General features: G+C 46.5%; 2 protein-coding genes across 4 annotated transcripts in view; one reads left to right on the forward strand and one right to left on the reverse strand.

Annotated features, from left to right (window-relative positions):
* Window positions 1-21,862, reverse strand: part of nf1a (neurofibromin 1a) — a 60,570-nt gene that overhangs the window by 25,307 nt on the left and 13,401 nt on the right. The window contains exons 19-35 of one of the 3 annotated variants that reach the window (XM_071472052.1): window positions 21,650-21,733; window positions 20,272-20,661; window positions 19,908-20,047; window positions 19,319-19,441; window positions 19,161-19,244; window positions 18,947-19,063; window positions 18,353-18,534; window positions 18,039-18,250; window positions 17,434-17,595; window positions 17,250-17,347; window positions 16,469-16,604; window positions 12,501-12,563; window positions 8,950-9,108; window positions 8,162-8,259; window positions 7,745-7,891; window positions 7,507-7,653; window positions 6,715-6,825 (exon numbers count right to left, since the gene is read on the reverse strand). In XM_071472052.1, coding sequence (XP_071328153.1) covers window positions 6,715-6,825; window positions 7,507-7,653; window positions 7,745-7,891; window positions 8,162-8,259; window positions 8,950-9,108; window positions 12,501-12,563; window positions 16,469-16,604; window positions 17,250-17,347; window positions 17,434-17,595; window positions 18,039-18,250; window positions 18,353-18,534; window positions 18,947-19,063; window positions 19,161-19,244; window positions 19,319-19,441; window positions 19,908-20,047; window positions 20,272-20,661; window positions 21,650-21,733 — 2,453 coding nt within the window. The remainder of the gene's footprint in view (window positions 1-6,714; window positions 6,826-7,506; window positions 7,654-7,744; window positions 7,892-8,161; window positions 8,260-8,949; window positions 9,109-12,500; window positions 12,564-16,468; window positions 16,605-17,249; window positions 17,348-17,433; window positions 17,596-18,038; window positions 18,251-18,352; window positions 18,535-18,946; window positions 19,064-19,160; window positions 19,245-19,318; window positions 19,442-19,907; window positions 20,048-20,271; window positions 20,662-21,649; window positions 21,734-21,862) is intronic. The other 2 variants (XM_071472053.1, XM_071472054.1) reach the window with 2 other exon arrangements.
* Window positions 334-4,717, forward strand: LOC139614623 (oligodendrocyte-myelin glycoprotein-like). Its single transcript, XM_071472056.1, has 3 exons — window positions 334-799; window positions 1,910-2,110; window positions 2,770-4,717. Exons 1-3 carry the CDS (start codon window positions 792-794, stop codon window positions 3,755-3,757), a joined length of 1,197 nt encoding a protein of 398 aa, XP_071328157.1. The 5' UTR covers window positions 334-791; the 3' UTR covers window positions 3,758-4,717.

The following is a 21,862-nucleotide window of genomic DNA, read 5'->3' on the forward strand; positions in this document are numbered from 1 at the left end:
CCTCTGACAGAGTTAGTGACAGTTTGTAAGAACGAGTAGAAACACAAAAAGGCTGTAAAGGTGGACCGGTGAGGAGATCGGTTTCATGTTGGACTGATTATTTCAGAGATGTCAGGACGAGAGACCAGGATTCAGGACTTGTTCCTGCAGCACAAATTCAAAGTCACTGAGGACTGCTGGGAAATCAAATCTGTCTTTAGCTGTGACAATTAAGAAGTCTGTGTATGTGTGTGTGTGTGTGTGTGTGTGTGTGTGTGTGTGTGTGTGTGTGTGTGTGTGTGTGTGTGTGTTGACAACATGAATGAGAGAAATGGAGTGCAGACAAATCAAGATCAATCAAGAGAGACACAGAGAGAGAGAGAGAGAGAGAGAGGGGGAGAGAGAGAGAGAGAGAGAGAGAGACGGGTAGAGAGAGAGAGAGACAGAGTGTGACAGAGTGTGAGCGCTGCTGCTGTCAGCACACACACACACACACACACACACACACACACACACACACACACACACACACACACACACACACAGTTCCAGCTCCCTCTGCCTCATCAGCAGCAGAGTGGGCTGGCTCTGGCTTCCTGCTGCATTTCTCTCTCTCTCTCTCCTAACCCGGACCTCCAGCTGCATCAGGAGGCTGCGGAGTGGCGAGCAGAGCGGCGAGCAGAGCAGCAAACAGAAAGCATGTTTAATGCCACGCCGTGACATCCAGCACAGGCAGGAAAAACAGTGTGACATCATCACCTTCACACAAAGGAAAAAAAAGGAGGACACGAGCGGAGGAAAGGAGAGATGACATGATGAGGTGAGTGAAGGAGAAATGTCCGACCCACATACACCTGCTGGGCAGGGAGCTGTTTCCTCTGAGTCCTGTTAATGCAGTAAACCACCGCGTGACGCTGAGCACATTTCTCCTTTTAGTATTCAAACAGTGTTATTCCAGCATTAAAGACACAGAGGAAGTCAGTGATGTCAGGCTCAACCACAGCGTCACTGCAACCATCAGGACAAAGATGAAACAGCACGAGGAAATTTCTGGAAGACATTTCCAGGGTGTGAACGTGTCCCACGGTCTCACAAACACACATGGACTTCAGTCTCTCGACCAGAACCAGAATGTCACAGTTATTGTATAATCTCCACTGAAGGAGTCTCACTGCAGCACTGAGCACCAGTGCCTCTGGCAGAGCTTCAAGACCACTGGCACTCAGAAAGACCAGCAGAGAGGAGCTCTCTGTCCCACTTTAGACCAGGACCTGTCCAGTCACAGACAGATGGTCTGTGTTCAAATCATTGGACTGCAGTTAATCCAGTAATAAACACTGCCTGCTACTATGTAGTGATGTAGCTACTGCCTCTGGTCTGATGAGGACTCTGGTTCAGGAGCTGGATCTGAGCATCTGTGATGTCAGTCTATGAAAGACCATGAAGAACAAGAGACAACAGAGATCTGGTCTCATGATTCATGGTCTGGAACCTAGAAGGTCAGGATCATAATTAAGCACCTGATGATTCATCAACATAATAAACACAAACATCATAAACCAGCACTGAATCTGGAACCTGCTCTCATCAGGTGTTCAGCTCCAGTGTGGATCAAGACACAGTTTTGACTCTGTTCAGAGGAACTGAAGAAGTGGATCAAAGCTCACAAAGAACTATTATAGGTCTGAGGTGTTTCCCTTCATTTTAACAGGGCAGTGACAAACATGGAGAGTAGTGACTTTGACCTGAAACAACCACAGGAGGATCCGGACCACTGACATCAAAAATCCAAGGTTCACATCAGAACCTGAACTTGAATCTATCTATCAAGTCTCTCTAACACTGGGATCACCACAATAAATCAAATCCATGTGAAACTGTTCAGACTCTTATCTGTATATAACCTCCCCCCACCCCCCTCTGTCTGCAGAACCCTGACCATGCCTGCCTGCTCTGCCTCTCTGCTCTGCCTGCTCCTCCTGCTGCTTGGACGGTGGGTGCTGTCTATCTGCCCTTCTGTGTGCCTCTGCAGCCGAGGACACCGCGTCGTCGACTGCTCCTCGCGAGGCCTAACCAAGCTGCCGCCTGGTCTGCAGCACAACATCCACTTCCTCAACCTGTCCTTTAACAGGTGAGTACCTCACAGTGTCTTCCAGTGACAGGCCTGCACCAGACAGGTGCTGCAGGTGACAGGTGGCACAGTGTTGGTTTTACAACCATGAAGCAGGTAAACAAACATATATTCCTCTCTTAAGGAGATCAGGGTCAGAGAGAAGAGAACATAAAGTGTTACATTTCTTTATGGAGGTGATCAAAGAGCGGGACATAAAAATAGATCAAAGAAAAACAAAGACTAAAACATGTAAAAAGAATACAATCATGAATAGATCAAACTCAAAGTCGAGGCCAAGATCTTCTGCAGGGTTCATCCAGTTGTGCAGCATCATCACGAGTTTAATAAGTTTAAATCCCTCCAACCCCCACCCCCATATGTGTGTTGCAGTATTTGTCATCATCACTTGTTAACGAGACTGTGTGACAACTGCAGACAGAGCCTGATGTTATAAATATGGACCTGACCCAGATAATGATCAGTGTAAGTCTCTAACCTGAATTAGATCAGCTGATCAATAGCTGTGATGACAGTAAACAGAAAGGGGAGGGGGGAAGACAACCTCCTGTTCCAAATGAATAGGTAGACTAACAGCTGACACACCTGGTTTGGTACAGTAGGACTTTAATGTTAGTAGCACTTTGTTGACTGTACTTCTTCATTATGTCCCCTGACAGCCTCCAGGGTCTGGACAGTCAGCTCAGCCACTATGCCCACCTGCGAACTCTGGACCTGTCCTACAACCACCTGGAGAGCCTGCCCCCTGCCTTGCCACGGTCTCTGTGGGACATCCGAGCGGCTGGAAACCACCTGCGCTCGCTGGACAAAAACGACACGGCCTACCACTGGAACCTGAAAGTCCTGGACCTGTCGGACAACGAGCTCGAGAGAGTGGTCTTCATCAACAACACGCTGCCCAGTCTGCGAACTCTCAACCTCAGCCACAACAGGTTTTGGACTGTGCCCACAAATATGCCACACAACCTGGAGAGCGTTGATTTGTCACATAACTACCTGGTGCAGATCCTGCCAGGATCTCTGGACCGGCTGCCCAGACTGGCTCAGTTCTACCTACACGCTAATCGTTTCTCCTGGTTAACTGAGGGGGTCTTTGACAAGCTGACAGGGCTGGACGTGATGACCCTCGGAGATAACCCCTGGGCTTGTGAAGAGGAAGAAAACATCACAAGGCTCCTACAATGGGCTGAGCAGACACGGGCAACTGTCCTAGGTTGCCCCTGTTACACCAGACCCGTGTGTGGGCAGACCCACCTGGCAACCCCAGGGAGGGAGTGGCACTCGGCGCTGTTCACAGAGCCACCGCTCTGGGTCAACAGCAGAGGCGAGGGGCACGACGGTCAGTCACCTGCGAGGACTGCGGAGGTCACCTCCAGCTACCAGGCCAAGTCTGCTCTGGTTGACACGGGAATCTATCAGGGCAGAGGAGGGAACGAGTCCAGGGACCACGTGGGGTTTGTCTGGACATCGTCCACAAGTTTTGACGGTTTCTTGGCACACACCAGCACAACGCCACGCCCACAGTCTTCAACGATGAAGCCCAAAGTCACCAGCTCACAGAATAAAGGTCACGGGCTCCTGGTGGAGTCGCAGCAGACCGTCACCATGACTGTGTTAGTAATGACAGCAGCCGTCAACAGCTTCTGACTGGACCGGACACAGACTGCGTTACTGACTGGACAGAGAATGTACGACCAGGTGACTCCACTGAGCCCCTTCACTTCCCCTGGTAAAGACTGTTACTGCCTTCTGTCACTGTCTTCATCATCATTATCATCATCGAAACAAATGTCTCTGAAGTACACAAAGATGAAGTGTACAAACCTACAACACATGACAACCTGCTGTGCTTCATTATACTGATGCTTGTGCTGCAGAGCTTCAACACATCCACAACATCGCTGCTACACAACAAACCAGTCACTAGAAAAGGGCTCAAAGGGAAATGTTGGGACATCATAGACTAGTTGTAGGTGTGGATACAGTGTAACAGTAGAAAGCAGTGAACCCTCTGATGTAATAAATAAAGTCTGAGAAACCAAAGCACAAGAAACAAATCATCCTGTTGAACAGAGGAAGACAAGTCAAAGAGTTTTATATTCATGTCCAGACAAAAGTCACTGAATCTAATCTTTCTGCGGTTTTTATTTCTGAATGTTTTTACTGTGAGTTCATGAAACTGTCCAGTGACAGTAGCTGTAGTAATCTCCCCCCTGCATGGTCACCACAGTGGCGGTCACATTGGACAGCAAAGATTTGGTCTGGAGAGGGTCGGACAACCTGAGAGCATTAAAACACAGATTTATCTTCTGACTCATGATTCAAATCTTCATCTGTTGGACGTCGACTTTCAGACAAATAATAATTTCCCTCCAAATAAAGAAAAACAATCAGTCAGAGGTGGACGTTATAGATCAGCATGTCCGGATCTGTTTCATATGTTTACAACTATCAGCATGATGACAATGAATCTTAACTTAGGAGCCAAGTTAAAGTCACATGACTGTGTGACTCGGTGAGAACTAAGGTTCTACCCTGTTACAGTTGTTATCAACATCATGTCTCAGACCCAGAAGGACTGTTGACTGATTCACTTGAAACTTTATTGAGAATAAAAAAATCAAAACCAAAGCAGAGGTTGTTACTTCTCATTTATGGACGGACTGGTGATGTCCTCCTGCTGAAGGTGTTTACCATCAGGTCAGCCTTCCAGAGAGCCGGAGGCCTGGGGTTAAGAGGTTATCAGGTACAGTACGCAAACTGTTGGGTGGTTACAGGTGCGTCAACATCACTCTGTGTTTCATCAAACACATGCACACACACACACACAAACTGACTGGACCACAACAGACGGGTCAGACCAGGGCTTCACTACTCTGTTCTTCAGGTCATGACTAGATAACCAGGTGTGTCAAAACCTCTAACCAGTAGCCGTCCCACTACATGTACGCTGGATCCTGCTCCCACAAACCTCCACCAGGTCATATCTCCCTCCACTGTACCAACAGTCACACATGTGATAAATGCTTCACTGGCTTCAGGAAAATTACCACCTGCTTTCAAACTGGCTCAGGTAACTCTTCTGCTCAAAGAATGCTCACTTGACCCTGCTCATGTGGAGAACTGTCAACCTGTCTTACTACCCCCATCCTATCCAAGTGTATAGAAAAGGCTGTTTTTAAGCAGGTCTCTGAATTCCTGTCACAGAACAATCTCCTCAGTCCAAACCAGTCTGGCTTTAAGAGAGGCCACTCCACTGAAACTGCCTTTTTGTCTGTGACAGACGCCCTAAAGGCAGCCAGAGCTGCAGGTCAGTCTTGGCGTCTGTAATCTCCAACATGGGCATCCTGGGTAAAGCCTTTTTTTGGTTTGAATCCTATCTTACTGGATGCTTCTTCACTGTGCATGGAAAGAAGAAAATATCTTTCCAACTGGAGTGAATGGGATCGGTTTTGGGACCTGTCCTCTATGCTAATTACACCACTTCCTTGGGTCCAGTTATCCACTCACATGGTTTCTTGTATCACTGCTATGCTGACGACACCCAGCTATGCCTGTCGTTCCCACCAGATGACCCCACAGTCTCTGTGCGGATGTCAGCTTGTCTCTCTGACATATCTTCATTGATGAAGGAACGCCACCTTCAACTAAACCTCTCAAAGACTGAACTCCTGGTCATCCAGGCCAATCAGTCTCTTCATCATGATATTGATATCAAAATCACCTCTTCATCTCTTACCCCATCTCGGGTTGCAAGAAACCTGGGTCTCATGTTTGATGACCAATTATGCCCCCGACCACGTTGCATCTGTCTCTTGGCTGTGCCGCTTTGTTCTATACGACATCAAGAAAATCAGGCCTTACCTGACTCAGTCCTCCACCCAACTCTTGGTCCAGGCCCCGGTTATCTCTTTCGTCTAATACTGGAATGCTTTTCTGGCGGGCCTTCCTCTGTGCTCAGTGAAACTCTTACGGATGGTCCAGAACGCAGCAGCCCGCCTGCTCTTCAATCAGCCCAAAATGTCACTCCACTACTCATCAACCTACACTGGCTACCCATGGCTGCCTGAATCAATTTCAAGTCACTAACACTGCCTTCAGAGTGACTTCTGGGTCTGCACCCATCTCCCTGGACTCTATCATTCAGCCTTAGCCTCCTTCTCGGCCACTAAGTTCCTCCAGGGAATGTTGTCTGTCATCACCATCCCCGCACACAAGGCAATCTCAGTCTGGACTGTTCTGGTCTGTGGTTCCCTGGTGGTGGAACGAGCTACCAAGTTCTATCAGAGCAGGGGCGTCCTTCTCTATTTTGAAGAATACTTGAAAACTCATCTCCTCCGAGAGCACCTCCTCTCCTAAAACCTTTACATGTCTAACTTGTGTATAACTTTTTGATGCACTTCCTTGTGCAATCAGCCCTTATTAAATAGATGTCATATCTAATACTTACAGGAAGGTTTCTCACTGCACTGCAGCTTTATTCTTGTCCTTCACTTGTAAGTTGCTTTGTATAAAACCATCTGACAAATGAATAAGTGTAAATGCAATAAAGACAACACAGAGTTTCACAAACAGGAATGGAGGGTGGGAGTTTGGGTTCCTACCTGCGGGCCACATAGTAGAACACTGGGTTACCAGTCTTGGAGGTTCCTGCCTGGTAGAAGATGTTGAGGGTCTTTAAGGCTTTGAACTCTTCCTTCTCATGGACCTGGTGCCTGAGGAGCAAACAGAGCTTCATTTATTCTTATTATTAACACTGAGGTTTTATTAGACCAACATTATGTTACATGATCAGATTTGATTTTGTGTTATATATTATGAAAGATATTGTGTTACATTAAACAGAAGGGCTGCACAGATCCTCAGATAGTCACAAACCACTAAATGTCTCTGAGGGTTTAGTTTGTGAACACTGACAGATTCTTTTTTGATTTGTTTTCAGTTGTAGAGAATTATTGTGAACAGTGAAAAATACTTGACACTGACTTCAGCCTGACATCATCAAGAGGAAACCAAAGAGGAAACTGAACCCAGAAGACGCATTTAGATCGAATCTTTACACAACAGGAACAAATGAACAGAGATGTTCATCATCAGCATCTGCAGCTGTGTCTTTATTACAACTAAACACAAACTGCTACACACAGACACACAAAACTGATCTAATACTACTGTCATCAACAAGCTGAGTCCAGAGAGTGTACAGCTGAGGAGCCTCCGCCGAATCCACACCTTCATTTAAACAAAAACAACACCCAACAACACATTCACAGTGTTCATTCAGTGCACACAACTACACTCCAATCAAAGCAGTCATCACAGCTGAGTGTTCCAGATGAGTGAGAGGCCCCCGGGGGCCCACAGGAAGTTAAATAACAGGCTGGGAGGAAACACACCTGGTCATGAACTCCTCAAACTTGGAGCTGGTCAGGTTCAGACTGGACCAGTGAGTGTCAGCCACAGGTTTGTGTTCAGGAGGTCCCAGGTAGGCTAGCAGGGTGGCCATCTTGTCAAAAGGTCTCCTGCCAACGGCCTTGTGATCCCTGAAGTGAGATGATGATCACAGTTTAGTCCTGAGACCAGAGCAGACTCACTGCTGTTGTGTGATACTGGAGGTGAATCAGGTCTGCTGACCTGTTACTGGACAGGTACTGCCCAATCCTCTCCTGGTTGTTCCACAGCAGGCGGTGGAGGGCCAGCACGTTACCGTCACTGATGAAGGAAAGGCTGTGGTTGACGGAGTCGCTGGGTGGAGAGTCAGATGCTATGTCCAAGAAAAACCTGTGAGGGAGAGAGGAGAGTGCACCTGACCCTACAGAGACAAGACTCACTGTGTGCATCACCACAAGGTCTGTGTTTGTGTGTCCTCCTCTACCAGGATCACTGCAGCTTCAACCTGTGACTGTAGAGGAGGTGTCACTAACCCTGATGGCACTAAAATAACTAATAATCCTCTGAAGCTTCAACCCTTTCAGACGCAGATGTGTTTGCTGTTTTCTAACCAAACCTGATTGCTTGTTCTGTGTCAGCGTCATGCTCCAAGTGTTTTACCTCCTGGCTGAATCAAAGTTGCTCTTCACAAAGTCGTTAAAAGGCCTCATGTGCTCTTCTTTTGTAAACAGGACATGGTTTGCAATGCTCTGCAGAATCTGTAGGAGAAGAAGAAATACACAACATCATATCAGAAGCTGAAGGTTGTTGACTCTGTTACAGTAGACTGTGTTAGCATTAGTTGTCCCTGTCACGTGCCTGCTGTTCACTCAGAGGTACGTGGTCTTTAAGTCACAGTGACCGGTCCCATCCTGGCCCACAGCTGAAGTATTTCCCTTGATTTTAAAACGATTTCCAGGGAATTAGTTTTAAAATCCCAGGAATCCCTTGCCCTAGAAGATGTTTGTTTTTAAACACAGAATTGTGAGAGCTAAAGGGGGAAATGTCTATCCCTCTTTTTCTAAAGCTATTAGTGGTTGCAGTTTAATTAAATGTCACTGTATCTGAGGGGGAGGAAGCCAACCATACAGAGCTGGGCTGCCAAACACCTGGTGTTACCAGTCATAATACGTCTGAGAGCTAACAGGAAGTAAAGTGATAACAGCATTTCAGCATTGGACTACAGCTACAACAGTTGTGTAGCAGCATTAACAAGGTTTGTTTTGTACATGTGTTTGTTGGACCCAACACACAAGAACACACAAGCTAACAAACCCAGGCTCCAGCATCGTGCTGTCATTTCCTATCATTCAACAGTGTTGTGGACCAAGACCGGTGTTTGGTTTCATCAACTACAAATCTTAGTCTCATCCTCTGAAGGTTTAAAGTTTCCCTTCAGTCAGTCTCACCTTGGACATGAGCTTGAGACCCCGTTCTATCCTGGGCAGGGGCTTCTTGTCCAAGATGCCGGCCTCGTACGGAGACACGATGGCTGGGTTGACGAAACGCAAGAACATGGCGCTGCCCACTGCACCGATGCTGTTCTGTGGGAAGCGCTGACTCACGACCTGTTGAGGATGATGGAGGGAGCAGGGAAACAAAGGGAGATGAAGAACAGATGGAAAAGAAGAGAGGGTTGAGCAGGGGGAAGAGAAAATATTGATAATGGATTTGAGTTAATTTAAGAGCAAAGGAGGGAATGATGAGAATAATAAAATATATATATGTTGATATGTGTAAGAGAGCAGAGTGAGGTGTCAGGCTCAGGAGGAAGAGGAGGAAGAAACAGGATCAATCCAGCTTCAACCTGAAAAAGGTGAGAGGAAGAGCAAGAAATCGACCGAGCCCTCTCTGCTGGTGATGAATGAAAACTGGATCATCACAAAAAAACTGAGGGTGAATGACAGATGTGGAGGATGAGCTGTACAGGTGATCATCCAAAAATAGCACAACTAACACATCCCATGTTGCTTTGAGGCAAAGCAGGGCTGCGTGTGACACATTCAGGGGGTCAGGACCTCACATCATTGGACAGTCTGTCCATAAAACTGAAGCATGGCTGCAGACAGGAAGTCATCCCTTCATCATCCTACTTTGATGGATCTCTATCACTTTGTAGTGTGATGGATGATGAGCAGAAAGGTCTAAACAAAACACTCATGTAGATTCTAGACCTGCAAGTGGTTCCAGTTTTAACATTGAGTATTGTTTGTTCCTTCACTGTCAGTGGAAAAGATGTCGACTTGGCTCATTAAAGGTTCCGTTTATAACAACCTTGTTCTAGGCTTGTTCCTGTCAGTTAAATAAAGTTACACACACCAGGGTCATTTCAAGCATCTTCAACAAAACAAAGTCTGATGGGTCAAGATTATGATTATGATCAGGTATGAAGGTCAACTCTGAAATGATTGACAGGACATCCTCCACAGTTTACAGACAGAACCTACTGCCCCAACCGTGAGCATGTGAGCACAGCTCTCCTGTACTGAGGGGTTGTTGCAGCCGTGGATGAGGTCCCTTTTGGTTTTGAGGTAGTTATATCGGGATCGTTTGGATCGGGACAGTCCCCGATCCAAACCGCTCACCATCTCCTCTGCACACACTGTGCAACAACTCCTGTGTCTCTCTCCTGGCTCTTGCTCTAAGACACTAGCGGGCACTGGACAAATCAACAGCAGCACACAAATCTACAGCAGCCAAGGAACATAGCCCAGGTTTTATAAGAAGTCTGTGCAGCAATGTTTCGTTTCTCCTGACTCTGTCTGATCATCTCAGCACGGGTGTTACCTCAGTCCCAGATCTGTGACAAACACAGTGCTATCACACCTCAAAGAAATGATGAGTAAACTGTAAGAATCATGTTTGGATTGACTGCAGTTATTCTCCAACACAAGGCTCAGACTCTCAGTGATTCTCCACCCAAACTGTTGTATAGAAAAATATCAGTTTGACACAGAGGAAGCAGCTGTGATCAGCTTCAGTTACACTGGAGATGATTCAAATGTCAAACACGATCCTCACCTGCTCTCCATCCACTTGGATTGATTGATTGATTGATTGATTGATTGATTGATTGATTGATTGATTGATTGATTGATTGAATTCTCAGAGTGCTCCAACATTCAGTTTGGGTAGAGTATCAGGAGTGTTGACGTTACCCCACTGTATCTGCATGCATGAGCACACACACTCAAACAGACACTGTCAACAAACCAGAGCTGTCTCTACTCACACGTTGCTTTATATTTCATACATCTGAGCCAAACATGGCTGAGGGAAACAAAGCCAAGCATAGTGTGTCACGCTTATTATCATCACTATCATCAAGTTTAGTCAACAACTCATTCGACCCCCCCCCACCCCACCCCACCATCATCATAAACAAGAAAGTAACTAAGAACTAGAAGATGTTAGAAGGACCAACATTGGTCATGAACAATAAACAGTTTAGAGTCTCAGAAGCTTTCAGGTGAATTTGGGTTTGTTCATATATTAAGAACCTGGAGTTTTAACACCTAAATTCATGTTCATGTCATCTCCCTGAATAAAAACCCTGCTGTCACACTCAGATATATCTGCTCTCATACTAATGAGCAGCTTCTCTTACCTCACCTCCCGTCTCCCATGTATATCTACATACAAAAATATATAAACACACATATATAGTTTATTAGGACCAGCTCTAAAACCACTGCAGTCCTGCAGTAACTCCTCGTCCATGAAGCTTTTCATGTTCTACTGTTTTTCATTATGTTGACAGGGGTGTCTATTATTGAAATCAATGAGAGGAGACTAAACATCAGAACCTCCTCTCTGTATAATGAAGTCAAGTCGAACAGCACCACAATGATCATGATCAATCAACAGCTGTTTGATTCAGTTTCAATAAACTGATCATTAGAACCTTGATGGGTGAGGAGTCACTGTTTGATTAGACTGAGTTTTACCTGGCGTTCCTAATAAAGTGACAACGGATTATACACACAACACACACACACATGTATGTATGTGTATATATACATACATATATGTATGTATATATGTATATGGAGAGGGGGAGAGAGAGAGAGAGAGAGAGAGAGAGAGAGAGAGAGAGAGAGAGAGGTAATGTTCTGACTGTGTATAAAGATGGATGACGTCTCCGCCTCCTCTCACTCTACAAACATGGAGCTAAAACATCCTGATGCTGCGTCTTCTGCTGCTGACGTCATCTCCACTGTGGTGATCAGGAGGTGCAGCTGTGGTATCAAGGTCCTGCCCATACACCTGCTCAATTCGAGCACAGCTGTCAATCATAACACTGATTTGTTAGTTTGGCCCATCCACTAACATGGAGGGGGCAGGGTTTATGACCTACACTGCAACGCCACCAGGGGGCGATGGAGATGTTTCATCTTCACTTTTGGGGGCTGTGACGTCATCCATCTTTAAACACAGTCACTGTTTCTGAGGGACTGAGACAAAATGTGACTCATCATATCCAAAGACGTTGTTTTTATGTATGTGGAGGGAAAAGCAGGAATCCAACCCATGACAGAGGGAGGCCATTTTATCAGAACATTTCATCTGAAGACCAGTCATGTCTTAGATAAAGCAATGTCAGCTGTGAGGCATGCAGGTGTGTGTGTGATCAGCTGATTCATTAGAGGATGGACACACATGAGCTGGATGAGATGAAATCTTCTGAGAAAATGCAGAGTCCAGAAAGAAAAGCAGAGAGAGGATGCCCCTGTTTCCTGGGAACTGTTAATCGAAAATATATCAATGGTGCCGATATTAGTACAATGATTTTAAGAGAGGGTTGATATGAAGCGAATAAAACAATTCCAGAGAAACACCAAATCATTTTTTTTAAATGAATACATAAAAAAAAATCAAATGAATAAGATGCAAAAAAGAAAGTTTTTTTTTTGCTTTAGGGGAAAAAGTGTCTGAGGGAAAATAGATTCTCCGAACTTACTGCTTTTTTGTTTTCCTTTTTTTCTTTTACTGTAGCTTTATTCAGTAGAGAGTGGCAAGTAGCCTACAGAACAGAGATGAGCACATGGTCACAGCACCAGCTACACACGCACCAGCTACACACACACACACACACACACACACACACACACACACACACACACACACACACACACACACACACACACACACACACACACACACACACACACACACACACACACTCGCCCCTAATCACTCGAGGTTCAAACAGTCACATCCAGTCAAACACAGAAAAATCAAACTGATGTAAGAAAAGTGTTGATCGCTGTTCAGGGGACTTGAAGCGTGTCCATGCATGAGCTGGTGTGGTTTGACTTCAGCAGCCTGTATAAGAAAGAGTGCGTGTGTGTGTGTTGTGTGTTTGTGTGTGTGTGTGTACACAGTCCAAAATGGAGAATGAGAAATCAAAGATGCCAACAGATGGAAACTCAGAAGCCCAGTCCACTTGTTCTGGGTGTGAAGCAGTGTGAATTAGTAATAACTGGAGCAGCTTTAAAGTCTGTTCACAGAGTTGTGGGTGGAGTGTGGGTGGAGCCTCTTTTCACTGCAGTGAAGGCGTGAGGGTGTGGCAGCGGTGACAGCAGCAGCAGCAGCGGTGGCGTGAAGCTGCTCGGACATTCAGGAAAGTCAGTGCTCCGAGGAAGGATTGTGTGGACTAAGGTTAGAATGGGATGTTATCTGGAGGTGGTCAGCTGTCATCCTCCTGTAGTGATCACACCTAATCAATTGTTAGTCCCTACCAACCTCAGGGTGGGACAGACAACCACCCGGTCCTCAAGTAATCCCAGCTGGCCTTTGTCAGGATTGTCCCTCGTCACCCGGTCTGGTTTGGTGACCTCAGAACTGCCTCTCCACTTTTTGCAAAGGACAACGTTCAGTTGGCTTCATCAGACCATGACTTCCAGCTTGGACTAGAACGGTTTGCAGCAGCTGGAATAAGAGTCATGGTTCTCTGCTGGAAAATAGAGTCCCGGTCCCGGGTACTGGGAGTCAGGAGTTTTACCATCTGAAGACCTTGTTCACGGTGAGAGTGAACTGGGACGTGGTGGATTAGCGTCAGCAGTAATGTGAGCTCACCTGTGGTCCCTGAGCTTCAGTAGTGACTGAATAATGAGACACAAACAGACGAATGAGTTTCAGAGATGGAGGAGGCTGCTCTGAGTGGAGTTGCTGTTCCATCATGTCAAAAGGAGCCAGTTGAGGTGGCCTAGGAATCCCAACAGGATCCTCCTGGGTGGCCTCCACCTGGTATGAGGCCCCGGGGTCCACCCAGAACAGAACATGCTGGAGGGACTATAAACCTCATCTGGTCTGGAAACCCCTGGGGATCCCCCCAGTAGGAACTGGAACACGTTGCTGTGGACTTTCTTGCTGCCCACGTAAACTGACTGGGGGGATGTTTTTAACTACCTGAAGCAACAGGTAAGTGTTAACAGGTAAGAGGCAGACCTGCAGATAGAGACCTGATGATGTGACAACCCTCAGGCTCTGTTTCTGGTCTGTGTGACGAATGTGAAGCAGTAAACTGGAAGCAGATGGAATTTAATCTCCACCAGAAGATATATTTGTGGTTAAGAACCAAAAACCATCTCAGTGTAGTTTTGCATCTCCTCTCTCAGGCTTCTCTCTGGAGCTCCAGGAAGAACAGGGCGTTTCTCCTCTGATTGGCTGTTTTCTGAGTGACGCACAGTGATGAATTGTAGCCTTCTACTGTCACATTGAAAAACTCATCAGTAAACGCAAATACTGATGAGCCGAACAGAGGGTCAACTCCCTGGATCACCTGGCAGCGTTGGGGTGGCCATCCATGGTGTCCCATCATCCAGGTCTAATGAAGGAATGGTGAAACCCACCGCCCCTGCCTCTAGCCCCCTCTCCTCAGCTGCAAAACAGCATAGTGCAGTGTGCGTCGAGAACGACCGGGACAGCTGGCACGGCAGCACCATTGGGGTCATCAGGGAGGTGGGTGAACGGACAGCAAGAGTGGAATATGGCGAGTAGATAACCAGGAGGAGGAGCAGTCTACCTGTCTGTCACCATCAGATCATGTGGAGTTTGACTGACTGGGATTGACCGTGAGCAGCCCACACTCAGCCACAGCAACAGCTACCAGTCCAAGTCTACCTAACTATGACTAAAACAACACGACTGACAAAATGAGAAAATGAAAACAGCAAGATAACAGTAACAGAGGAAGAGGGTTAAAAGATTCAAAGCTCCAGAAGTCCTGACAGCTGGTTTTAAGGCTCAGTTTCTGAATACAGGCTGTGTGCATTTCTCTGTGGACTGAGGCTTTGATACTTTTACAGTATTAATATAGAACCTAGACCTGCTTTATAATCACAAACACATGGACATCTACCTTTAGACTGGACGGAGCTTTAATGATGGTGAAAGCAACAGATGGAGGACATCACATCTTTCTGCTAAAGAAGTTTGTCTCAAAGAACAACAACTGACACTACCATGTGTGTAGAGAGACGTCCTCAGGTGTGTACTCTGTGTACTGTGTGTATTGTGTGAGTATATATGATCTGGATTTCTGACCTGGTCTCTGGTCCAGCAGATGAGGATCTGTTCTAAGTTTAGACTCTGTCTCCTGCTGGTCTGGAGATACAGTGACTCTGAAGACCAGCAGGTCACATGAGGTCAGAGACCTGGGTGAAGCTCACTTGCGCTCTCTCTCTCTCTTTCTTTCTCTTTCTACCCCCTCTCTCTCTTGTTCTCTCTTTCTCTCTCTCCATCTCTCTCTCTCTCTCTCTCTGTCTCTCTCCCTCACTCTCCCTCTCTCTCAACAGTAACTCAGCATTAATCCAAAGGATTAGGTGTGATCACACTTTTTCACTATCACCTGTCTGACAGGGGTTTTTCTTCAGGAGCCTCATTTTACTAGTTTTTGCCATCATCAGTGACTCATCTTTACCTGGTGTTGACATGTGACCTGTATATGTTCAGTAAATAACAGTGTCTGATCACCGGCCTCTGCTTTTCCACCTGAGGTCAGTTACTCTCGGACCACAGAGCTGCACCAACACAGAGGAGACAACTTCAAATCTGTCAATATGTTTTTATTAAAACAGCAGTCAACAGTGGAGCTCAGCTGTAGTGTGGATAACACAGTGTTAAAGTATGAGATCATTACATCACACCTGTCAGTTTATATCACCATGTGATCATTACATCACACCTGAGTGTGTTCATCTGATGTGCCATTTAACTCATCCGTCACTCAGAATATGGACCAATCAAATCCAGGTCACATGGTCAAACACACTGTTCAAATAGAGCCTGACGACTGAACAACACTGTACTACATCATTTTCATCCTTATCTTCCTCAGTGCTGACCACGCAGTAATATCTCTACATTGGCCTGAAACAGTGAATGAACTGATCCACAGAAAATCAATCAAAGATCAAATGTTCTCTGGATCCAGTTTCTTTAATGTGACGTTGGTTTCCATAGTAACTGAGGATCTGTCAGGTTGTGAACTGTTGTTCAGACCAAACTGAAAGTTTCAGTTTATCAGAGTGGGATTTAAGAAATCAATATTCTGTGACCTCTGACCTGACTTTAAGTCTGGTTACTGCTCAACAGCTTGGACCATGATGTTCGCTGCATCCTGGTTTAGTCCTGCTGATCAAACTCTATCACTTGAGGTGAACTACAGTGAAGTGAGGAAACCATGAACTGTGATGATGGCAAAAGCTAAAAAAACAAGGTCCTGCTTTAGTTTATGTAAAGACTGAGCATGTGAAGCTTTTGTGTCATGAAATGATCAAACACAAAGGTCCTGGTGCATCAGAGCAGCAGCTGAAGGTCTGTGTGATGTAGAGAGGAGTGAGTGCAGCAGGAGACAGGTGAGCAAGTGACACTGCAAACACACAGGTGAGGCAGAGAGGCTGGGGGGCGGTTGGGGCTCCCTACCTGGTAGAGACAGTGGCAGACGCTGCGGAGCTGTGGAGGGAACTCGCTGGATGAACCGATGATGGCCTGGAAGAACCTCTCAGTGATCTGCAGCAGGTTCCTCTGGTTCTCCTCCAGGTTCTCTCCTTGTTCCAGCCTGAGGAGATAGTTATGAAAAGTTAGGAATAGTTAAGAATAGTTATGAAAGGTTATGAATGGTTAAGAATAGTTAAGAGTGGTTAAGAATAGTTAAGCATAGTTAAGAATGGTTATGAATGTTTATGAATGGTTAAGAATGGTTCAGAAAGGTTAAGAAAGGTTAAGGAAGGTTAAGGAAGGTTATGGTTAGCGGCTAAGAAATGCATCATGTCGTTGAGTGTGCTCACGGAATGGTGGAACAAGTGTGTGTGTGTGTGTGTGTGTGTGTGTGTGGGGGGGGGGGTTAGGGTTAGGGTGTGTCCTCTGTGCTGTAATCCTGCCCTCTGCTGGTCATTGGAGCATCAGACAGAGTCAGATTATTCAGAGGATCATTGTTCTGACTGCAATTTCACTTCCTGCTGTTTTACAAAGGTCTTCATCTGATCAAAGCTGTTCATGACTAAACTGTTGGAATAAAATAACTTTATTATGATTGGATGGGGGTGTGTGTGAATGAACATCAGCTCTGAATATATGTTACATAAATTAATAAACCACTTATATCAGGTTGAGAGTCACTCTGCAGTGTTACTCATAGTACCATAATGAGGTTCTGTAGAGTATGAACACTACATGCTGTCAGAGCAGAGACGCAGGTACTCACCTGGTGGGGTCCACCTCAAAGCTGATGTGTTCAGGAGTGGTGATGACCCCTCTTAATAAAGGCTCCAGGAGCTTCTGCAGGTATGCTGCTCCATACACCTGGAATGATATAGACAGGTGAGGCAGTTACTTCATGTTCTGAATCTGTGGCAGGTTCATGACAGTGGTTCTGCTGTGTGTTCTACCTTGAAACAGAAGGTCATTATTTTACTGGCCAGGCTGTTTCCTCTGAACAGAGTCTGCATGGAGTCAGCCAGCTCCACCTCTTTAGAGAACATGTTCCACAGCAGCTGGTAGAGGAGGTGGCGGGAGTCAAACAGCGTCACCAGGACCCGGGCCAACTCGTCCTGGGAGTTCAAGAGACATGTGTGAGACCTGTGCTGAACTCAGACACTGTGTTCAGGTCTGAGCCTTCATTCATCACATTAATATGTTTTAACTCTTCTTCTTCTCTCCCTATAGTTCTGGTCTTCCTCATCTCTCTCTCTCTCTCTCTCTCTCTCTCTCTCTCTCCTGGACCTGTAGAGTCTGGATCTGTCCCTATAGACCACCTCCTGCCCAAGATCCTGCTCAACACCCACTCTTTAATTATCATGATTATTATCATTAGTTTTTATCTCTCTCTCAGATTTATACCTGTGCCACTGAAACTAGGTCCTGCTCATGGGGTTCTAGAGACGGTCTAGACCTGCTCTGTATGAAAACTGCCCTGAGGGACTTTCTGTTGGATTTGGTTCTATATAAATAAAACTGACTGTAGCTGAGGGAACATATCTAACATGGTACACACCCACTGAGACCCAGGAACCACATTAGCCAGTGCCATGGCGATGGGCAGCTCTCCCTGGTCTCCCATCATAGTGACCAGCTCCACCAGCCTCTCAAAGCGGTCCGCCAGCACAGTCTCCGCCAGCGTGTCGAACTCTGTTCCCTGCTGCAGGATCTTGGTCAGCACCTCCATGAAGGTGGCTCGGGTCTGCAAGTCCTTGTGGTAACCCAGACCTGGAGAGGAAGAAACCAGCACTCATGGGAAAACTATGCAGAGCTCCTCGCAATGAGCTGAGAGTTCCCTGGTGGGAGGCAGCAACACTGTGGCTGACTTACCGATGGAGTGCATGAGGCCGCTGTCTACGTTAGCGTTGAGCAGGTTGGACATAGCCAGGACGGTGCAGTGGCGGAGGGAAGCCAGGCGGCGAGACATTCCTCTCTTTCGTCCCCCCACCGCCTGGCCCTCGTCCTCTACCTCACTGCAGTCGTTCAGCAGGTTCATGAAGAGGGTGAAGTACCTGCACAACAACAAGCTTTAGACAGACTTCTTCTGATCAATGTTTGTACAACAACAAACCATCACTGATTAGACAGACTCCTTCTTCTGACCAGAAGCCACAGTCAGTGTATTTAAAATGCATGGATGCAACCTGGTAAAGGAGAAACCTGGTGACAGTGGTCCAGGAAGGGGATTAAAGAAACCTGATGTCTCCTCCTTGTATACAGGTAACAGGGTGTCTACTGAGCATGTGCAGTGACAATGTTCTGTGTCTGAATGAAAGAGTGACTTTTATTCAGACTCATTCACCCTGAGCTCTCGTCCAAATTAACATCACATTCATTTAGTGACCAGCTCTGCTGATTTCTGAGTCTCAGCTGCTGGTCTCTCACTGTGGACTCTGGTTAAGGTGAACTCAGGTGTATTCTTACTTGAGGAAGAGTTGAGACTTGGCCTCCATTAGTTCTACTCCGTCCCCCTCCTCTGGCTGCAGAGGAAGACCAGCTAACAGAGACACTACAGCCTCCATACTGGCCTGGTCCAGGTCCCTGCGTGCGCACACACACACACACACACACAGAAGAACATAGTAAGGGCAGGGCTCTCAGTTCCTTACAATGCATAGTACATGTGACAGAGCTGCACCTCGTCAGGCACTTGATGTCATCATCGGCAGCTTGGTTGGAGGTCCCCATCACCCAGTCTGTCAGGTACTCCACCATCTTGTTCCTGCAGTAGGAGAGAAATAATCAGCACCTGAGTGTCTGTCTGTGTGTCCCCACCCATCTGCTGCTGTCACTCACCTGAACTTCATCTCCTGGCAGAAGGACAGATCGTCTCTTCTCTCCATCATCACCTCCACCAGTTGGCACAGCTTGGTTTTGATCTGGATCGCATGGACCACATTGCCCAGGATGCGCACATACCTGAGCAGAAGGATGGAGGACAGGTGAGTAATGATGTGAGGAAGCATCAGAGGCTGTTCAGTCCTTAAGTCGGTGAAAACAAACTTTCCATGTCAGCTCATTCTCCACAAGCTTTCGCTGCAGAGTCTTTCACATCAAATCAATTAAACCTTTTCTGTTCACAACCAGAGCTCCTACAGTGTCAGACTGTCGTGTTATGTCCTCAGTAAACAATCATCATCTACCTCTGATCCATTTTCTAAACAAGCTCAGGAGCTGCAGGGATGTTACTGTTCAGTTTAGTGAAACATTCTCGCAGTCACCACAGGGTGTCGCCAAAACCACTAGAACAGAAACCTAAACCGTTTCTGTTCTGGTCATTCAGACTGCTGATCATCAGCGTGCTGAGCAGAGACTGCACGAGGACTGGATGTGTCCCCAGTGTTGAACACTCAGACAGCTCCTGGGCCAGAGAGAAGGTCCTGACCTGACCAGGTTGAGCATCATGGTCTCGATGCTGGCCTGTCCCAGGTGTTCAGAGCTGCCCTCTGTGTGGTTATCCAACAGGTTCTTCATGATGGCTATGGTCTGCTCCACAAACTGGGTGTTGGTGTCGTTGATAGGGACCTGGAAACAGGAGAACCACTGAGTACATCTCACATAGAAACATAACTGGGGTTACACACACACACAGTATATATACACACACATCTTATGACAGTGCCCAGAAACAATAAATATTAAAATAAATACAACAGAACCAAGACCATACATTTGTCACACATGTGCCGTCACAAACCAGAGTGTTAGTCTTAAAGTGACTTCTTCATGATTTGAACAGCTGGACTTACCGGCCCCTGGGTGTCAAAGAACTTGCCGATGCTGTTCCTCAGCTTGTTGAAGAGCATGGGGTAGAGGGCGGGACTGAGCTCCAGCCCCAGCAGGTCTTTGACGTTGGTGCGAACGTGGAGGCCGACCCTGTCATGGCCACAAACAAGCAGGTTCAGCAACCGGTCCAGGAAGCGGCTGACTGGCGTCTCGCTGGAGGCCGATGAGGAGCAGGCTGAGGCCGAGGCCACGGGGTTAGACGCCTCGCAGGGGCCCATAGAGATCATGGAGTGTTTGCGCTCGCTCATGGGGCCCATAGGTGGGCTGTAAGTGGCTGGGCCGGGGGTGCTGCGCTGCTGGAGACACACCCCGCCCAGAGCACACAGGAAGCCGGTCATGTTGATCCACTCCTGCTGTGGAGGGAACAGAGACACTGAGCGGCAGCAGCAGAGACACAAAATGTGTTCAACTGTTACTCTTGTTACATGTGACAACAACATTCCTGCTCACTGAAGACAGATACATGACCAAGCTGTCAATTTGCACATCAAACAACCACTCACTGATCTCCTCTGTTAGCCTGGAAACTCCTCCTCCTCTGTTTACACGTCTGATTTATCCTGTGTTTGAATGTTTCTTATTCAAGACACTTGAGATACAACAGTGTGTTTCATCACATGATGGGTAGATTCAGGCTCATGTCCATGAGATTGTAGCAGCTTGAATAATAATATTCAAGCTGCTTCAAGCTGACTCGCCAAAATTAGAGCAGCAAGCAGCAACGAGTGAGTTTCAGGCCACAGTCCGTTCAGATTTTAGTTAATTCTGTTTAAAGACTGAAAACACAGATTTATCATCACAGTGAAAAACAAAGTGTCCATGTTATAAATAAAATTTCATCTACATGTTATAAGTAACATCTACACAAAAGTGAATGAGTGATCCTTCATCCACCTGGTGTGACAAGCTGCTGCTCACAGTGACAGGACACTTTAAAGGTGTTTTACATCACAGACATTATTTTGATGATGAGTAGAAAAATTTAACAGATGTACGTCTAAAGAAATGTGAGTGGGAAGAAAAATTGGAACCAGTTTCACTCAGCTATGACTACACTAGAGAAAAGGTGTCAAGAGTTCAGGTGAGACTGTTCAGACACACACAGCCTCACCTGTAATACTCTGAGACCACTGACCTGGTCCAGTGAGTCCAGGTCAGGTCAGTGTGAAGTGGTTAGAACACATTTAATGGATCTGAATTCATTCTCTGTGGATGATCGAAAAAGCCTGAAGTGAGTAAACTAGTGGTGATGGTGCCCCCACCTGGTCAGTCAGTGTAACCTCTTAAGTGTGTTTGATCACTTGATCATGTGATCAATTCACTCAGAGGTCACTTCCTTACCTGTCCATCATCAGCCTTGTTCTTGGGAAAGTTGAGGATCTGTTTTGTGGCCTGGTCCCATTTAGTATACGTGTCCTCCCAGGCCTGGAGGTGGAGAGAGAAACTGGACATGAACAACAGCTAAAACTGAACTCTGCTCACCTGATGTGATGAACACATGTGGGTTTGAATCATTAAAGGCTTAATATTGATACCATGAGAGAAAATCCTCAG

This window comes from Trachinotus anak, unplaced genomic scaffold, assembly GCF_046630095.1.
Source record: "Trachinotus anak isolate AG129_WGS33_773 ecotype Australia unplaced genomic scaffold, CSIRO_AGI_Tana_v1 ptg000034l, whole genome shotgun sequence".
In the NCBI taxonomy this organism is placed as follows: Eukaryota; Metazoa; Chordata; class Actinopteri; order Carangiformes; family Carangidae; genus Trachinotus; species Trachinotus anak.

Coding starts and splice junctions, on each gene's coding strand:
- LOC139614623 (XM_071472056.1), top strand. Junction 2,111..2,769: donor CTCAACCTGTCCTTTAACAG/GTGAGTACCTCA, acceptor GTCCCCTGACAG/CCTCCAGGGTCTGGACAGTC.